The 16,288-nt window shown below is 49.1% G+C and overlaps 1 protein-coding gene across 2 annotated transcripts in view; it reads right to left on the bottom strand.

Moving 5' to 3' along the window:
- The window catches only part of LOC116966097 (transitional endoplasmic reticulum ATPase-like), a 33,824-nt gene that overhangs the window by 2,649 nt on the left and 14,887 nt on the right, over window positions 1-16,288 (bottom strand). For both annotated transcript variants that reach the window (XM_033012263.1, XM_033012264.1), the window contains exons 6-17: window positions 15,989-16,120; window positions 15,319-15,421; window positions 13,176-13,309; window positions 12,063-12,198; window positions 9,935-10,047; window positions 8,979-9,143; window positions 8,103-8,225; window positions 6,303-6,515; window positions 4,769-4,947; window positions 3,813-3,942; window positions 2,533-2,691; window positions 1,366-1,517 (exon numbers count right to left, since the gene is read on the bottom strand). In XM_033012263.1, the coding sequence (XP_032868154.1) occupies window positions 1,366-1,517; window positions 2,533-2,691; window positions 3,813-3,942; window positions 4,769-4,947; window positions 6,303-6,515; window positions 8,103-8,225; window positions 8,979-9,143; window positions 9,935-10,047; window positions 12,063-12,198; window positions 13,176-13,309; window positions 15,319-15,421; window positions 15,989-16,120 (1,739 nt within the window). The remainder of the gene's footprint in view (window positions 1-1,365; window positions 1,518-2,532; window positions 2,692-3,812; window positions 3,943-4,768; window positions 4,948-6,302; window positions 6,516-8,102; window positions 8,226-8,978; window positions 9,144-9,934; window positions 10,048-12,062; window positions 12,199-13,175; window positions 13,310-15,318; window positions 15,422-15,988; window positions 16,121-16,288) is intronic.

The raw sequence follows: 16,288 nt of genomic DNA on the forward strand, positions 1-16,288 counted from the left end.
ATTGCATTTTTTTTGTTTGTTTTGTTATCTGCGAGTATTGTGTGTACAGGTCAGTTGTGTTACTGCATTCCATTGTCATTACAAATGACTAATAAATCTCCTCCCCCCCTATAGTGGGGCAGCGGTAGAGTTGCTGCCTTACAGCGCCAGAGACCCAGGTTCGATCCTGACTACGGGTGCTGTCTGTACGGAGTTTGTACGTTCTCCCCGTGACCTGTGTGGGTTTTCTCTGGGTGCTCCAGTTTCCTCCCACACTCCAGAGGCGTACAGGTTTGTAGGTTAATTGGCTTGGTGTAAATTTAAAATCGTCCCTAGTGTGTGTTGGATAAGAGTTAATGTGCGGGGATCGCTGGTCGGTGCGGACTGGGTGGGCCGGGGGGCCTGTTTCCGTGCTGTATCTCTAAACTAAACTAGGCTTAAACTAAGAGACTCTCTGCACTTACCCAATCTATTCCCCTCATGATGTTGTACCCCTCTATAACCACCCCTCATCCTCTTGCGCTCTAAGCAATAGAGTCCTGGCCTGCCCATTGTCTATAGATCAGGCCCTCGAGTCCTGGTGACAATAGACAATAGGTGCAGGAATAGGCCATTCGGCCCTTCGAGCCAGCACCACCATTCAATGTGATCATGGCTGATCATCCCCAATCAGTACCCCGTTCCTGCCTTCTCCCCATATCCCCTGACTCTGCTATTTTTTAAGAGCCCTATCTAGCTCTCTCTTGAAAGCATCCAGAGAACCTGCCTCCACCCCCCTCTGAGGCAGAGAATTCCACAGACCCGCCACTCTCTGTGTGAAAAAGTGTTTCCTCGTCTCCGTTCTAAATGGCTTACTCCTTATTCTTAAACTGTGTGGCCCCTGGTTCTGGACTCCCCCAACATCGGGAACATGTTTCCTGCCTCTAGCGTGTCCAAGCCCTTAACAATCTTATATGTTTCAACGAGATAGCCTCTCATCCTTCTAAACTCCAGAGTGTACAAGCCCAGCCGCTCCATTCTCTCAGCATATGACAGTCCCTCCATCCCGGGAATTAACCTGGTGAACCTACGCTGCACTCCCTCAATAGCAAGTGACATTGTGTGGTCATTTATACTTGCTTCCCCCTCTCTCCCCTACTCTGTCCATTCACCCTTCCTAGTCCCCTCATCATTTTGTACACCTTTATAAAATCACCCCTCACCACTCATCCTCATGCGCTCGAAGGAATAGAGTCCTTGGAGTCAGTGCCTGGACAACCTCTATATCTTAGACCCTCGAGTCCTGGAGACATTGAGTGGTTTATTAGGACTCGTCTAAACCATTCCCCCCCCCTACCCCTGCTCTCCCCCGGGTAGCGGGGAGGGGAGATCGCGACGGTCCCAAACCTGAAGTTGCCGAACCCGCGGCTCTGCTGCAGTGTCTGGGCGAACATCTCGTACTTCCTGATGTCGTTGTCACTGACCGAGCGGCGGCCGAACCTCATGGCCTCCTCGAAGTGGACGGAGCGGATCTCAGGGACAGGGTCGTAGTCATCCTCCTGGGGAGGGAGAGGCAGAGACGTGGGATCGATTGTGTCAGAAGGCCAGGAAGCGAGCGGGCAAGATCATCTCTGACCCCTCTCACCCTGGCCACAAACTCTTTGAACCACTTCCCTCTGGAAGGCGACTCCGTACTGTCAAAGCTGCCACAGCCAGTCATAAAAACAGTTTTTATCCACGAGTAGTTGCTCTACTCAACAGCCAAAAATCTGTAGCCTCCCTTTGATCTGGTATTTTGTTGGTTCACATGCTTGATCAATGGTGTTTTATCATTAATGTTTTATTATTATTAATGTTTAGTGTTTTCGGAGTCATTCGCAGCTGTCACTGGATGTTATGTTGTCACTTGTGGGCTGAGCACCAAGGCAAATTCCTTGTATGTGAATACTTGGCCAATAAACTTACTTACTTACTGAATTATATCCATGTATAGTATTATCTTTGTAGGAAGGTAGACAAAAATGCTGGAGAAACTCAGCGGGACAGGCAGCATCTATGGGGCGAAGGAATGGGTGACGTTTCGGGTCGAGACCCTTCCTCAGTCTGAAGAAAGGTCTTGACTCGAAACATCACCTATTCCTTTGCTCCATAGATGCCGCCTCACCCACTGAGTTTCTCCAGCTGATTTGTCTACCTTCGATTTCTCCAGCATCTGCTGTTCTTTCGTCAACCTGTGTCGGAAGGAACTGCAGATGCTGGTTTAAACCGAAGATAGACACAAAATGCTGGAGTAACTCAGCGGGACAGGCGGTATCTGTGGAGAGAAGGAATGGGTGACGTTTCGGGTCGAGGCTCTTCATCAGACTGTTGAAGAAGGGTCTTGACCCAAAACGTCACCCATTCCCTTCTCTCCAGAGATGCTGCCTGTCCCGCTGAGTTACTCCAGAATTTTGTGTCTATCGTGGAACTGTTTATGGGGAGTTGGTCCAAGGCTGGGAATGATGGCCTACTCCTGCACCTGAATGTGCTGGGATCGCTGATCGGTGCAGTATCTCTCAACTAAAGTAGACTCACCATGGCAATGTCAGGGTTGCTCCTGTGTTCCTGCTCCCTCTTGAGCTCCGCTTCGATGCACTCGCGGATGGCCAGCTTGCACGCCCTCTGGCAGATCTCCGTCAGGTCAGCTCCCGAGAAGCCATGTGCTATCTTGGCCAGGTAGACCAGGTCAACACCCTGCGGTGGAAGGAAGCGTGAGTATGTGAGACCGCAACGCTCTCCCCTCAGAAAAACACGAATGTGAGCAACAGCAACGTTATTGTAGAGCTTGGCGATCGATACTTGGCGTGAAGTAAGTGGGCTGAAGAGTCTGGGTTCATGCTGTATCTCCCAATCAAAAAAACAACAGATCATGGGTCATGAGACAACGTGGGTTTCCTCCGGGTGCTCCGGTTTCCTCCCACTCTCCAAAGACGTACAGGAGTGTAAATTAATTGGCTTTGGTAAAAATGTAAATTGGTCCTAGTGTGTGTGGGATAGTCTGTATCTCTAAAACTAAACTAATCTAATCTGAACTAAACCAAACCGGCAAAATTCCATACAGACCCTAGTGTGTGTAGGATAGTGTTGGTGTGCGGAGATCGCTGGTCGGCGCGGACTCAGTGGGATGAAGGGCCTGTTTCTGCATTGCATCTCTAAACTAAATTAATCTAATCTAATCTAAACTAAACCAAACTTGCAAAATGCCATACAGACCCTAGTGTGTGGAGGGTAGTTTTAATGTGCGGAGATCGCTGGTCGGCACAGACTCAGTGGGATGATAGATAGATATAATTTATTGCCACACAACCAGGGTTGGTGGAAATTTGGGTTGTCTGCAGTGGTACAATAATAAAGAACACACAATAAAACTGTAACACAAACATCCACCACAGCATTCATCACTGTGGAAGGCACAAAAATTTGGCCAGTCCTCCTCCATTTCCCCCCCGTGTACAGGACCAGAGTCCAGTCAGTCCAGGATCGGCTCTTCCTCACCGGAGACCGCGGCTTTAGATTGTTGTAGGCCGCCTGTTTCTGCATTGCATCTCTAAACTAAATTAATCTAATCTAATCTAAACTAAACCAAACTTGCAAAATGCCATACAGACCCTAGTGTGTGTAGGGTAGTTGTAATGTGCGGGGATCGCTGGTCGGCACAGACTCAGTGGGTCAAAAGGCCTGTTTCTGTGTTGTATCTCTAAACTAAACTAATCTAATTTAATCTAATCTAAACTGAACTAAATGAAACTTGCAAACTCCACACAGACAGTACTGGAGGTCAGGATCGAACCCCCCCCGGTCACCAGAGCCCCTACCTTTGCAATTGGAGACTTTCTGAGGTTGGCTTTCAGGATGGCCATCCTTGACTTTTCATCGGGCAGCGGGATATAGATCAGCTGGTCCAAACGCCCCGGCCTTAGGATGGCTGGATCAATAATGTCAGGTCTGTAAATAAAACCCAGTTAACTGATGAGGACAAAGCTTGCATCTCTATCGCGTCTATCACCATTCCTGGATCTCCGAAAGCATTTCACAACACCAATGGATTGCATCTTTATAGGACCTTGATCCGACACCATTTGGAGTATTACATACAGTTCTGGTCGGCCCATTACAGGTAGGATGTGGAGGCTTTGGAAAGGTGCAGAGGAGGTTTACCAGAACAATGCCTAGATTAAGGGGTGTTCGCTACAGGGAGAGGTTGGACAGACTTGGATTGTTTTCTCTGGAACATCAGAGGTCGAGGGGAGAGCTTTGTGGAAGCATATAAAATTATGAGATGTATAGATAAGGTAGACAGTCAGAACCTTTTCCCCGAGGATTGAAATTTGGTGTAGATTTTAGTTTTGTTTAGTCTAGAGATACAGCACGGAAACCCAGTCCCACCGAGTCAAAGTCAAACGTATGAGTCTGCACCGACCCACGATCCCCATACATTAATATTATCCTATACCAGGGACAATTTTACATTTCTACAAAGCCAATTAACCTGCAAACCCGCACGTCTTTGGAGTGTGGGAGGACACAGAAGATCTCGGGGAACCCAAGCAGGGAGAACGTACAAACTCCGTACAGACAGCACCCGTAGTCAGGATTGAACCAGGGTCTCTGTAAGTGCTGTAAGGCAGCATGTCTACCGCTGCGTACCATACCCACCCCTTATCAAAGACAAATATTACAGATAAGTTGGCCTAGCCTTGAGGACTCCTGTAGGATAGACCCCATCTCTTGCAGAGGGCCAGTGGAAGTGCCTGGGCCTGGTCTGATGTACCTGTTTGTTGCTCCAATGATGAAGACATTCTTCTTGTTGGACATGCCATCCATTTCCGTCAGGATCTGGTTGATGACCCTGTCCGCGGCCCCCCCTCCGTCCCCCGCACTCCCTCCGCGGGACTTGGCGATGGAGTCCAGCTCGTCGAAGAACAAGATGCAAGGAGCCGCCTGCCGAGCCTTGGAAACAAAGCAACAGGGCAAATGTCAAAGCCAGAGGTCACGGCTTTAAGCTGAAAGGAGATGCACGGGGCAGGTATTTTTACAGAGTGTGGCGGTGCCTGGAACACCCTGGCCCCATCCTTCTACACCTTGCCCAACCATTAAAACAATAATAGTAATAATAGTAGTAATAATACTACCACCACTGATAATAATAATAGTAGCAATAATACAATACAATACAATACAATTTATTGTCATTTGAGCCTCAGTGAGGCTCAAACAAAATTCTGTTTCCACAGCCATACAAACAAAGACAATTTCCTAGACATACACACAATTTAATTCACACAAACATCCATCACTGTGGACCCACTGTGATGGAAGGCAAAGTCTTTTCTCTCCCCTGTTCTCCACTTCTCTCCCGATGTCCAAGACCCAGGCGGGCGATGATAAGTCCCACGTATAATAGTAATAATCATAGTAATAATAACAACCAATAATAATAATTATAATAGTAATAATAATAACAACATCAACAATGATAATAGTAGTAATAATAATACTACCACCACTGGTAATAATAATAGTAATAATCATAGTAATAATAACCAATAATAATTATAATAGTAATAATAATAATAATATCAACAACAACAATAATAATAGCAGCAATAATAATAAAAATGAACATGGACACAAAATGCTGGAGTAACTCATCGAGACAGGCAGCATCACTGGAGAGAAGGAATGGGTGACGTTTTGGGTCGAGACCCTTCTTCAGACTGATCTTCGATTTAAACCAGCATCTGCAGTTCCTTCCTACACATAAGAATGAACTGCAGATGTTGGCTTGTACCAAAGATAGACACTAAATGCTGGACTGTCTCAACTAACTCAAGGCAGCATCTTTGGAGAAAATGGATAGGAGACGTTTCCGGTGTCTCGACCCGAAACGTCACCTATCCATGTTCTCCACAGATGCTGCCTGACCCGCTGAGTTACTCCAGCACTCTGTGAAACGTCACCTATCCATGTTCTCCACAGATGCTGCCTGACCCGCTGAGTTACTCCAGCACTCTGTGAAACGTCACCTATCCATGTTCTCCACAGATGCTGCCTGACCCGCTGAGTTACTCTAGCACTCTGTGAAACGTCACCTATCCATGTTCTCCACAGATGCTGCCTGACCTGCTGAGTTACTCTAGCACTCTGTGAAACGTCACCTATCCATGTTCTCCACAGATGCTGCCTGACCCGCTGAGTTACTCCAGCACTCTGTGAAACGTCACCTATCCATGTTCTCCACAGATGCTGCCTGATCTGCTGAGTTACTCCAACACTCTGTGTGTGTCCGTTTAGAGACTCCATACCTTGTCAAAGACATCACGGACGTTGGCCTCTGACTCCCCGAACCACATGGTGAGTAGCTCTGGCCCCTTGATGGAGACAAAGTTTGCCTGGCACTCGGAAGCAATAGCCTTTGCCAACAGGGTCTTCCCGCAGCCGGGTGGCCCGTAGAATAGAACGCCACGGGACGGGGTCATGCCGAACTTCAGGAACTTTTCCGGGTATTCCACTGGGTACTGGGGGGGGGGGGGGGGAAACAAAATCACATAGTCAATCCCTTTCCCCCCTAGTCCTGGCCTTAGAACATCACGGACCAGTCTCACCCCGATCAGACTCCATCTACACCTCACGCTGCCTCGGCAAGGCCAGCAGCATAATCAAAGATGAGCCCCACCCTGCTCACTCCCTCTTCTCCCCTCTCCCATCAGGTAAGAGGTACAGAAGTGTAAAAACGCACACCTACAGATTCAGGGACAGGTTCTTTCCAGCTGTTATCAGGCAACTGAACCATCCTCTCACCAACTCGGGACCTCCCATCGACCTCATTGGAGACCCTCTGTCCATCCTTAATCGGACTTCACTGGACTTTACCTTGCACTAAACATTATTCACTTCATTCTGTATCTGTACACTGGAGACGGCTTGATTGTGATCAAGTATTGGCTTTCCGTTGACTGGATAGCACGCAACAAAAAAATGTTCACTGTACCTCGGTACACGTGACAATGAACTAAAGTAAACTAAACTAAACTAATCTAAACTAAACATGGAACAATACAACTCAGAAACAGGCCAATGGCCCAAAATATGTCTGCCAAACTGGGACCGCGTGGGTTTCCTCTGGGTGCTCCGGTTTCCTCCCACATCCCAAAGACGTGCGGTTTAGTCGGTTAATTGGCCCTCTGCAAATTGTCCTTCGTGTGTAGGGAGTGGATGAGAGAGTGGGACAACATAGAACTAGCGTGAACGGGCGATCGATGGTCGGCGTGGACTCGGTGGGCCGAAGGTCCTGTTTCCGTGCTGAATCTCAACACTAAACTACAAAACACTAATCATCCACCTCCAGCCAACACCGACATTGTGTGCCTTCCGCCACAGTGATGAATGCTGTGGTGGATGTTTGTATTAAAATAAAATTATTGTGTTTTTTTTTTATTGTACCGCTGCTGGCAAATTCATTTCACTTGCACTTTATGTACAAGTGACGAATGAAACTGATATTGATTGATTGATATTGATTGACTTCTGTAAATTGCCTCTCGTGTGAAAGCCGGATAGCATAGATAGCTAGTGTGAATGGCTAACTATCATAGAAACATAGAAAATAGGTGCAGGAGTAGGCTATTCGGCCCATCGAGCCTGCACCGCCATTCAATATGATCATGGCTGATCATCCAACTCAGTATCCTGTACCTGCCTTCTCTCCATACCCCCTGATCCCTTTAGCCACAGCTAACTCCCTCTTAAATATAGCCAATGAACTGGCCTCAACTACATTCTGTGGCAGAGAATTCCACAGATTCACCACTCTCTGTGTGAAAAATGTTTTTCTCATTTCAGTCCTAAAAGACTTCCCCCTTATCCTTAAACTGTGACCCCTAGTTCTGGACTTCCCCAACATCGGGAACAATCTTCCTGCATCTAGCCTGTCCAACCCCTTAAGAATTTTGTAAGTTTCTATAAGATTCCCCCTCAATCTTCTAAATTCTATCTCTCTTGCTTTGTGGACGTATGACCTTTGACTTGCCTTAACCTTTATGACGTTTAACCTGTCGTACTGCGGCCGTGAAGCTCTTTGACCCCCTGACCCGGGAAGTACTCACCTGCACCAGTTCCTGCAGCTCTCTCTTCACCTCCTCCAGCCCTCCAATGTCTTCCCAGGTGACCGTCGGAACCTCAACCACCGTTTCGCGAAGAGCCGAGGGGTTGCTCTGGCCCAGAGCCCACTGCGGAGAGGAGAGGGGGAGGGGTACAAGAACACAAGGGTTAAACTAAGCACCTGACTTCTAAGGTCCCAACCCAAAACATCACAAATCCGTGTCTTCCAGAGATGCTGCCTGACCCTCTGAGTTATTCCTGCACTAAGTGTCCATTTTTGTAAACCAGCATCTGCAGTTCCTTGTATCACCACACCTCAACCTCCAACTAAATTCCTTAAGTCCCAGCTACAGGCGTTTTTTAGTTTTTAGTTTTAGTTTTAGAGATACAGTGTTGAAACCGGCCCTTTGGCCCACTGAGTCCACTCTGACCAGTGAACACAGTGAAGACTGAAGAAGGGTCTCGACCCGAAACGTCATCCATTCCTTCTCTCCAGAGATGCTGCCTCACCCGCTGAGTTACTCCAGCATTTTGTGTCTACCTTCGATTTAAACCAGCATCTGCAGTTTTTTCTTACCCAAGTTGGTCTGACCTCTCCTCATAACTAACACTCTGATCCAGGCAGCAATCTGGTAAACCTCTCCTGAACCCGCACCAAAGGCTCCACATCCTTCTTAAGTCCCTAAACTTTGGAATTCCCTCCCTCTCGTCTTTAAGATGCCCCTTAAAGACCACTTGATCTCTTTGACCGAGTTCTGGACCTAGTATCTGCTTACGTGCCAATTTGTGCTTAATATTCTCATGTGAAGAAACCTGAGATGTTGTAGAGGATTCTACATCATGGAAGTTGTCAGAGCATTGGACATCTGGCTAGGACTCACCTGGAAGTCATCCATGGTCACGGACATGGAGTTTAGGATGTTGACGTCGATGGTGTCGTCCTCCAAGTCGATGATGCTCATCTTCTTGCGGATGGCCTGTAGGGCTCCCTCGGAGCAGAGGGCTGCCAGGTCCGCGCCCACGTGCCCGTGGGTATCGTGCGCGATCTGCAACAGGGCACCGCGTCAGTCAAAGAGTGTCCGCTGGGCTCCGTCACACGGGGGGTGGGGGGGGGGGAGATCATGGCAGGTGGGGGCCTGGACTTCATGGACTCTACGCATGTGTTCCAGGGAAGAGGGGAAGGCACAACATGCTGGACAGACAGACAGCACCCATAGTCAGGATCGAACCCGTGTCTCTGGCGCTGTAAGGCGGGAACTCTACCGCTGCGCCACTATGTTCAGTTTGGTTTAGTTTAGAGATACAGCGCGGAAACAGGCCATTCTGCCCACTAAGTCAGTACCGACCAGCGATCCCCGCACACTAACACCATCCTACACACACTCGCTATCAAAACATAGAGGGGACGGGGGACACAATTTATTGGGGGCCCCGCGCACATGCACACACACACACACACGTGCGAGGCTCGGAGGCTCAATCCAGCGCTAAAAGCGGAGATTTTAAAATCAGGATCACAAAAACTAGGGGGGGATGTCCTCCACTTCTCAAAACATGGGGGGGACGTGTCCCCTCTAGCCCCCCCCCCCCCCCCGGTTTTATGCCCCTGCACACACTGGGGACATTTTTACAATTTTTACTGAAGCCAATTAACCTACAAACTTGTACGTCTTTGGAGTGTGGGAGGAAACCGGAGCACCCGGAGAAAACCCACGCAGGTCACGGGGAGAACGTACAAACTCCGTGTTATAATCAGCATTGTACGGTGTACACTCTGGCCATTGTCCGTCCCCATACTGCCCCAACCCTAGGAAAGGTCTCCCGCTGCCCAACTGACCTTCTCCAGATCCACGTCATCCGCCAGCTTCATGTTCTTGGTGTGAATCTGCAGGATCTCAAGCCTACCGATGGAGTCTGGGATCCCGATGTCGATCTCCCGGTCAAAGCGACCTGTCAAGACACAGAGGGGTCACTCTCAGAAGGTCCCAAAGGCAGGCGTGGGTTAGATATAGGCGGCACCTTGCAAGGTGGACGGCACCCATGACACAGGTGCCCACGGCAAGGTCAATGTTAATGTACGGAGGGAGGAGCAGAAGAACTAAGGGCGGCCCAGTGGCACAGCGGGTAGAGCCGCTACATCATAGTGCCAGAGACCCGGGTTCGATCCTGACATCGGGTGCTGTCTGCATCCGGAGTTTGCACATTCTTCCTGTGGCCAGATTGGGTTCCCTCCAAATGCTCTGTATGTCTACCACATCCCAAAGATGTGAAGGTTTATAGGTAAATTGGCCCATGTGAACTGCTGCTAGTGTGTGGGGTTTGAATGAGAATGTTGGATAACATAGAACTAGTGTGAGCGGATGATCGATGGGCAATGTGGTCAATAGACAATAGACAATAGGTGCAGGAGTAGGCCATTCGGCCCTTCGAGACAGCACCGCCATTCAATGTGATCATGGCTGATCATTGGGACGACAGATGGCGCATTGGGACGACAGATGGCACAATGGGCTGGCAACCGGAAGGTAGCCGGTTCGAATCCCGCTTGGACTGCATACTGTCGTTGTGTCCTTGGGCAAGACACTTCACCCACCTTTGCCTGTGTGTGAATGTGTGTGAGTGATTGGTGGTGGTCGGAGAGGCCGTAGGCGCAGATTGGCAGCCACGCTTCCGTCAGTCTGCCCCAGGGCAGCTGTGGCTACAGAAGTAGCTTAACACCACCGAGTGTGACTGAGGAGTGAATGAATAATGCGATGTAAAGCGCCTTGAGTATTAGAAAGGCGCTATATAAATCCCATCCATTATTATTATTATTATCCCCAATCAGTATCCCATTCCTGCCTTCTCCCCATATCCCCTGACTCCGCTATCTGTAAGAGCCCTATCTAGCTCTTTCTGAAAAGTATCCAGAGAACCGGCCTCCACCGCCCTCTGAGGCAGAGAATTCCACATCCCAAAACATCCCAAATATGGTGTGTACAGTGCCTTATAAAGCCTCAGTATTACATCCTTTTATATTCTAATCCTCTTGAAATGAATCCTAACATTGCAGTTCTATCACTCTTGCTGTTAAAAAATCAATTTAGAATGGGAACATTGGGATTCAGTAATCTAACATGGAATATGTTTGGTTAAATAAAAGCAGAATGTAGTGGAAACTCCCAGCAAGTCAGGCAGCATCTGTGGGAAGAGAAACAGAGTTAACACTTCAGGGCAAGGACCCTTCATCGGAAATGGGAAGAGATATTTCCACCATCTTCTGCTCTTAGGTTAGATTTCATGCATCTGCCTGCATGGTGGTGCAGCGGTAGAGTTGCTGCCTCACAGTGCCAGAAAATCGGGTTCGATCTGTACAGATTGGGTGCTGTCTGTACGGAGTTTGCACGTTCTCCCCGTGACCGCGTGGGTTTTCTCCGAGATCTTCGGTTTCCTCCCACACTCCAAAGACGTGCAGGGTTGTGGGCTAATTGGCTTGGTATTAAATGTAAATTGTCCCTAGTGTGTGTAGGATAGTGTTATGCCCCTGTCCCACTTAGGAAACCTGAACGGAAACCTCGGGAGACTTTGCGCCCCACCCAAGGTTTCCGTGCGGTTCCCGGAGGTTTTTGTCAGTCTCCCTACCTGCTTCCACTACCTGCAACCTCCGGCAACCTCCTGCAACCTCCGGGAACCGCACGGAGACCTTGGGTGGGGCGCAAAGTCTCCAGAGGTTTCCGTTCAGGTTTCCTAAGTGGGACAGGGGCATGAGTGTGCGGGGATCGCTGGTCGGCGCGGACTCGGTGGGCCGAAGGGCCTGTTTCTGCGTTGTAAACTAAACTTAAATCTCCAATTTGTCTCGCTTTTGATGGGTACAGGGTGGTCAGGAGGGATGCTGTGGGCTGAAGGGCCTGTGTTTGTGCTCCATCGCTCTACAGGCTGTGATGGTGGCCTGCTCCAGGGCAGGATGCACCAGGTCTGATACCCACCGAATCTCCGGAGGGCCGGATCAATGCTGTTTGGCCGGTTGGTGGCCGCCATGACTATGACGTGTGTCCGTTGCTTCAGTCCGTCCATCAGTGTCAGGAGCTGGGACACAATCCGGCGCTCCACCTCCCCGTGGGTCTGCACAGCAGGGGAGAGAGGGAGAGAGGGAGAGGGAGAGAGATAATGAGAGAATGAGAATGAGAGAATGAGAGAAAGAGAGAATGAGAGAGAATGAGAGAGAATGAGAGAGAATGAGAGAGAGAGAATGAGAGAGCGAGAGAGAGAGAAAGAATTAGAGAGAGAGAGAGAGAGAGAATGAAAGAGAGAAAGAAAGAGAGAGTGAGAGAGAGAGAATGAGAAAGAGAGAAAGAGAGAGAATGAGTGAGAGAGAATGAGAATGAGAGAAAGAGAGAATGAGAGAGAGAATGAGAGAGAGAGAGAAAGAGAGAGAATGAGTGAGAATGAGAGAATGAGAGAAAGAGAGAGAGAGAATGAGAGAGAATCGGAGAGACAGAAAACATATTTCCTGCATCTAGCCTGTCCAATCCCTTAAGAATGTTATGTTTCTATAAGATCTCCTCTCATCCTAAATTCCAGTGAATATAGGCCCTGTCGACCCATTAGCCTCGGCCCAGCTGGCACTGAGCTTTTGCCCCGGGTAGGTGTAGCAAAGTAGGGAAAGCAGGGTGGCAGGATGAATTCATCTCCATTCCACCCACAATTGGAGATTTAGGAACAGGAAGAGGCCATTTGGCCCGTCGAATCTCCACACCATCCTATAGACCATCCAAAGGTAGAGTTGCTGCCTCACAGCGCCAGGGACCCGGGTTCGATCCTGATCACGGGTGCTGTCTGTACGGAGTTTGTACGTTCTCCCTGTGGCCGCACGGGTTGTCTCCAGGTTCCTCCCCCACTCCAAAGACGTGCAGGTTTGTAAGTCCTTTGGCCCATCAAGTCTACTCCACCATTCAATCATGGCTGATCTATCTTTCCCTCTCAACCCCACCCTCCCCCTATCCCCTGACACCCGTACTAATCAAGAATCTATCTATCTATCTCTGCGTTAGAAATATCCATTGACTTGTCCTCCGCAGCCGTCTGTAATGTAACAGTACCTTCTCCCTCTTTGGGGCAATGGCATCCAATTCATCGATGAAGATGATAGCTGGAGCGTTCTTCTCTGCTTCCTCGAAGGCCTTCCTCAGATTACTCTCCGACTCCCCGGCCAGTTTACTCATGATCTCCGGACCTGCACAACCAATGGCAATGGTTACCAGGTTACTAACTAGTATAACTACCCATCCCATTCCTATATTCTGCATTCCTTTCTGTCCTGGGCCTCCTCCATTGACAGACGGAGACCATCAAGTCTACTCCGCCATTCAATCATGGCTGATCTATCTCTCCCTCCTAATCCCCATTCTCCTGCCTTCTCCCCATAACCCCTAACACCCGTACACAAGGTCATCTTACCCACAGGCACCTCTTGGCCGTTTAAAACAGTGCCAGAGACCTGGGTTCGATCCTGACTACAGGTCCCTGGGACTGTGTGGGTTTCCTCCGGGTGCTCCGGTTTCCTCCCAAATCCCAAAGCCATGCATGTTTGTAGGCCAATTGGCTTCTGTAATTGGTCTGGTGTGTAGGATAGAACTAATGTACAGGTGATAGTTGGTCAGTGGGGATAGCAGTGGGCCGAAGGGCCTGTTTCCACGCTGTATCTCTAAAACTAAAAAATGATAACAATGTTTCTGTCCTGGTCTTCCTCCATTGCCAGAGGGAGACCAAGAGGAACATCATATTCCTCTTAGGAAGCTTAACCCCAAAGATTCTCCAGTTTCAACAGGACATGTCTGACCTGACCTCCCCCCCACACCCCTAATAACACCAACATCAACACCGACCCATCACAGTGAAGAAACAGGAGAGGCCTAGATCAGGTGGGCGCACAGAGTCTCTTGCCCAGAGTAGGGGTGCCGTCACCCAGAGGGCATAGGTTTATCGTAAGGGGGGGAAGATTTAATAGGACTTTGAGGGGTAACATTTTCTTACACAAAGGGTGGTGGGCGTATGGAACGAGCTGCCGGTGGAGTTGGTTGAGGCAGGGACAATCCCAACGTTTAGACAGGTACATGGATAGGACAGGTTTAGAGGGATATGGGCCAAATGGGCCATCAGGCTATTAAACCTGGCTCGGACAAAACTCTGATTATTAATAACCAATTATCTGTTATTTGCACTTTATCAGTTTATTTATTCATGTGTGTATATATTTATAACATGGTATATGGACACACTGATCTGTTTTGTAGTCAATGCCTACTATGTTCTGTGTGCTGAAGCAAAGCAAGAATTTCATTGTCCTATACAGGGACACATGACAATAAACTCTCTTGAACTTGAACTTGAAACGCAGGTAGGTGGGACTAGTGTAGATGGGACATGTTGGTCGGTGTGGGCAAGTTGGGTCGAAGGGCCTGTTTACGCTCTGTAAGACCCCATGACTCTGAACAAGAAACTGCAGGTGCAAAGTGCTGGAGTAACCCTGCGGGTCAGGCAAAAACCAAATATCCCTCCTTTTCTCCCCCCGCACCCATTTCTCCCACATAGCCGCCCCTCATCCCCTCTTCCCAAGCTCCCCCTCACACGTATCTCCCATTATCCCATCCCCTTTGTCGCCTCTCCCCTTTGAATACATCCCTCCCTCTGGCTTTACGTTTCACTCCTATTTCACTCCTGTTCTCTATTCATCTGAACCCTCTTTTGTCCCCCAAGATAGACACAAAATGCCGGAGTAACTCAGCGGGAAAAGGCAGCATCTCAGGAGAGAAGAAATGGGTGACTTTGCGGGTCGAGACCCTTCTTGAGGAAGGGTCTTGAACCCAAAACATCACCCATTCCTTCTCTCCAGAGATGCTGCCTGTCCCGTTGAGTTACTCCAGCATTTTGTGTCTATCTTCTGTGTAAACCAGCATCTGCAGTTCCATCCGACACATCATTTTGTCTCCTTGTCATCTTGAGCCTTCGACTTCTTCTCTGCCACACCTTCCCCCCACTCTAGTATCCACCTATCACTTGCCAGGCCTTGTTCCACTCCCCCCCCCCACCCCCACCCTCACTGTTTTGTGTTCCTCTCAGGATTCCAGCATCTGCAGTTCCTTGTGTATGTTTGGAACCATTTGGGTGACCAGTGCAGAAGTGTGTATAGGAAAGGAATGTAGATGGGCTGAATGGCCTCTCCCTGCCAGGTTTACATCTCACCATTGATAAGGAAGAAGAAAGCCCCGGTTTCGTTGGCTACAGCTCGAGCCACAAGTGTCTTCCCGGTTCCTGGTGATCCATAGAGCAGGATTCCCCGTGGAGGCTGAGGACAGATTGAAGATATTAGTCAAAATATCCACTGACTTGTGGCCTCCACAGCCTTCTGTGGCAATGAATTCAACAGATTCACCCCCCTCTGACTAAAGAAATTCCGCCTCATCTCCATTCTTATGCCCCTGTCCCACTTAGGAAACCTGAACGGAAACCTCTGGTGACTTTGCGCCCCACCCAAGGTTTCCGTGCGGTTCCCGGAGGTTGCAGGTGGTTGCCGGAGGTTGCAGGTAGTGGAAGCAGGTAGGGAGACTGACAAAAACCTCCGGGAACCGCACGGAAACCTTGGGTGGGGCGCAAAGTCTCCAGAGGTTTCCGTTCAGGTTTCCTAAGTGGGACAGGGGCATAAAGGTACGTACTTTTATTCTGAGGCTGTGACCTCTGGTCCTAGACTCTCCCCCACTAGTGGAAACATCCTCTCCACATCCATCTATCTATGTCTTTCACTATTCCGTAAGTTTCAATGAGGTCCCCCCTTAACCTTCTAAACTCCAGCGAGTACAGGCCCGGTGCCGTCAAACGCACATCATATGTTAACCTAACAAGGTGTGCTACCCACCTTGACTCCGATGGCCTTGAAGAGGGCTGGGTGGCGAAGAGGCAACTCCACCATCTCCTTGATCTGTGCCAGTTGTTTGCGACACCCTCCGATGTCATCGTAGCCAACGTCATTGAGGTTCTCCTCCTCATCCTAGACAATAGACAATAGGTGCAGGAGTAGGTCATTCGGCCCTTCGAGCCAGCACCGCCATTCAATGTGATCATGGCTGATCATCCCCAATCAGTACCCCGTTCCTGCCTTCTCCCCATATCCCCTGACTCCACTATCTTTAAGCGCCCTATCTAACTCTCTTGAAAG

The sequence above is a fragment of the Amblyraja radiata genome, chromosome 35 (assembly GCF_010909765.2).
Source record: "Amblyraja radiata isolate CabotCenter1 chromosome 35, sAmbRad1.1.pri, whole genome shotgun sequence".
NCBI lineage: Eukaryota > Metazoa > Chordata > Chondrichthyes > Rajiformes > Rajidae > Amblyraja > Amblyraja radiata.